Raw genomic sequence first — 2,583 nt, 5'->3', positions numbered from 1 at the left:
TTGGTTCGTGGAGAGAGGGAGGGGGGTAGGGGTGAGGGGGGCGGGCGGGCGGGGGGGGGGGCAAAGAGAGAGAAACAGGGGAGGGGGTGCGGAGGGAGGGGGGAGGGGAGAGAGAGATAGAGAGAGAGAGAAGAGGTGTGCACACACACGCACACACACACACACACACACACACACACACACACACACACACACACACACACACACACTACTCAATTCGTAAACTGCACAATGATAATTATCATTGTTTGTCATGTCCACCAAACCTGTGGAATAATGTTTCAATGGACATCTTATTTATTCTTGCTCCTGTGGCTTGTAAAGTCTGTATTCTCTCCCCTGTTCGCACTCGACCCACTTGATTGTAGTGTAGTGTAGTGTAGTGTTGTGTTGTGTTGTGTTATGTTGTGAAATGTAGTTTAGTGTAGTGTACTACCCTGCACTGCATTGTATTGTATTGTATTGTAGTACTTTTTGTTACAGTATATTTCTCTGTGTGAAATTCTGGCTGCTCTCTCTCTCGTGAGAGCGCGTCGCACTGGTGGAAGCTTATACAATATTTACATCAATGTAAAATGACATAAGATAAACAGACAAGTAAATCTAAAGAGAGGGTGATGGAGGGGGGGGGGGGATCGGTGTGCGTGCGTGTGTGTGTGTGTGTGTGTGTGTGAAGGTCGGGAGGAAGGAGGAGAGGGAGGGCGAGGGGGGTGTGGGGGTGGGGAAAGATAAACAGACAATATACATCAAAATGATTATTAAAAAAAAAAAAAAAAAAAAAAAGAAGAAGAAGAAGAAGAAGACTGATAATTATACAGTTCCAATTTTAAGGTGTATAATGACTGAAAGTAAAATACCAAAATTCGTCACAAGTTTTCCCCTATCTCTGTTTTTTTTTTCTTTTCTTTTCTTTTTGTTCTATTTCATATTATGTCGTTTTATTTTATTTTATTTTATTTTATTTTATTTGGAAATTAACAAGGCCAGGAGATGAAATGATTAAGAAATAGTAAAGAATGGAGGGAGTTACCACTCTTTACTATAATCTATTTTATTTTATTTGTCCATCTGTTTGTTTCTGTTGTTGTTGTTGTTGTTTTTTGTTTTTGTTTTTTCATTTTATTTTATTTTATTTATTCATCTATTTATCTATTAATTAATCATTCAATTAACTGATTATTTAATTGAGTGATTGATTAATTACTTAATTTATTTATTCATTCATTCATTCATCTATTTATTTACTTATTTATTTATTTATTTATTTATTACCTTTTCTTTTCTCCACAGGTCCGAACCGCACGAGAGCAAGCCAGACGTACACACACGCTACCAGACACTGAAATGAAAATAAGATAATCAAATTATATCACAACTAATTACTGTCACCCTCTCTCTGTTTTATTTTTATTTCATGTTATCTTATTCTATTTTTCATCTCTTTTTTTTGGTTTTTTTGTTGTTTTTTTCCCTATACAGGCCTGAACGATAACTGAGCGAGTAAGCCAGACGTACACACACGCTACCAGAGTCTTGACTGAAACAGAATAACCAAATTCATCGCAACTAATGACTGTCACCCTCTGTCTGTGTGTGATTTATCTCCAAACTTCCGAACTGGAAGCCAGACGTACACATACGTACTACCAGACTCTGAACTGAAAGAAGACAATCAAACTCATTGCAACTAACGATTCTATCTGTCTCTCTCTCTCTCTATCTCTGTCTCTCCCTCTATCTACCCCCCTCTCTCTCCTCCTCCTCCTCCTCTTCTCTCTCCTCTCTCTCTCTCCCTCCCTCCCTCCTCTTTCCCTCCCTCTCTCTCTCTTTCCTCCTCTCTCTCATTTCTCTCTCTCCTTCCTCTTTCTCCTCTTCTTTCCTCTCTCTCCCTCCTCTCTCTATCCCTCCTCTCTCTCTCTCTCCCGCCCTCCTCTCACTCTCTCCCTCCCTCCTCCTCTTCTCCCCCCCCCTCTCTATCTCTCTCACTCTCTCCCTCCCTTTCTCTCTCTCTCTCTCCCTCCCTTTCTCTCTCTCTCTCTCTCTCGCTGGCTCGCTCTCTGGTTTTTTGGGGTGTGTTTTTTTTCATATGTTGCTTCTTGTTTTGTTTTGTTTTCTCCACAGGTCCGAACCGCAAAAGAGGGAGGCAGACGTACACACGGTACCAGACATTGGAGCTGGAGAAAGAGTTCCACTTCAACCGCTACCTGACGCGCCGTCGCCGCATCGAGATCGCGCACGCGCTGTGCCTGACGGAGCGGCAGATCAAGATCTGGTTCCAGAACCGGCGGATGAAGTGGAAGAAAGAGTGCCGTCAGCTGGAGTCTTTGAGCATGGAGTCTAGGTCCGAGTCGGACAAAGAAAAATAGTATATAATTATAAAAAAGAAATATATAAAAAAAGAAGTTTTAGTGTATACGTATGCGTGTATGTTATCTCTGTTGATATATCTGTTAATATGTACGTATATATATATATATATATATATATATATATATATATATATATATATATATATATATATTTCCCCCCTTTTCTTTCACTTCGCTGCATAGTTTTTTGGGGGTTTTTGGGTTGTTGTTTTTC

General features: G+C 40.4%; 1 protein-coding gene across 1 annotated transcript in view; it reads left to right on the top strand.

Annotated features, from left to right (window-relative positions):
* Positions 1 to 2,366, top strand: part of LOC143290117 (uncharacterized) — a 21,281-nt gene extending 18,915 nt beyond the window's left edge. The window contains exon 3 of the mRNA XM_076599404.1: positions 2,122 to 2,366. Within this exon, the coding sequence (XP_076455519.1) occupies positions 2,122 to 2,366 (245 nt within the window). The remainder of the gene's footprint in view (positions 1 to 2,121) is intronic.
* The last annotated feature ends 217 nt before the right edge of the window (positions 2,367 to 2,583 follow it).

The sequence above is a fragment of the Babylonia areolata genome, chromosome 15 (assembly GCF_041734735.1).
Source record: "Babylonia areolata isolate BAREFJ2019XMU chromosome 15, ASM4173473v1, whole genome shotgun sequence".
Classification (NCBI taxonomy): Eukaryota; Metazoa; Mollusca; class Gastropoda; order Neogastropoda; family Buccinidae; genus Babylonia; species Babylonia areolata.
Note: the sequence above shows the minus strand (reverse complement) of the source record. Positions and strands in the feature narration are given on the sequence as shown.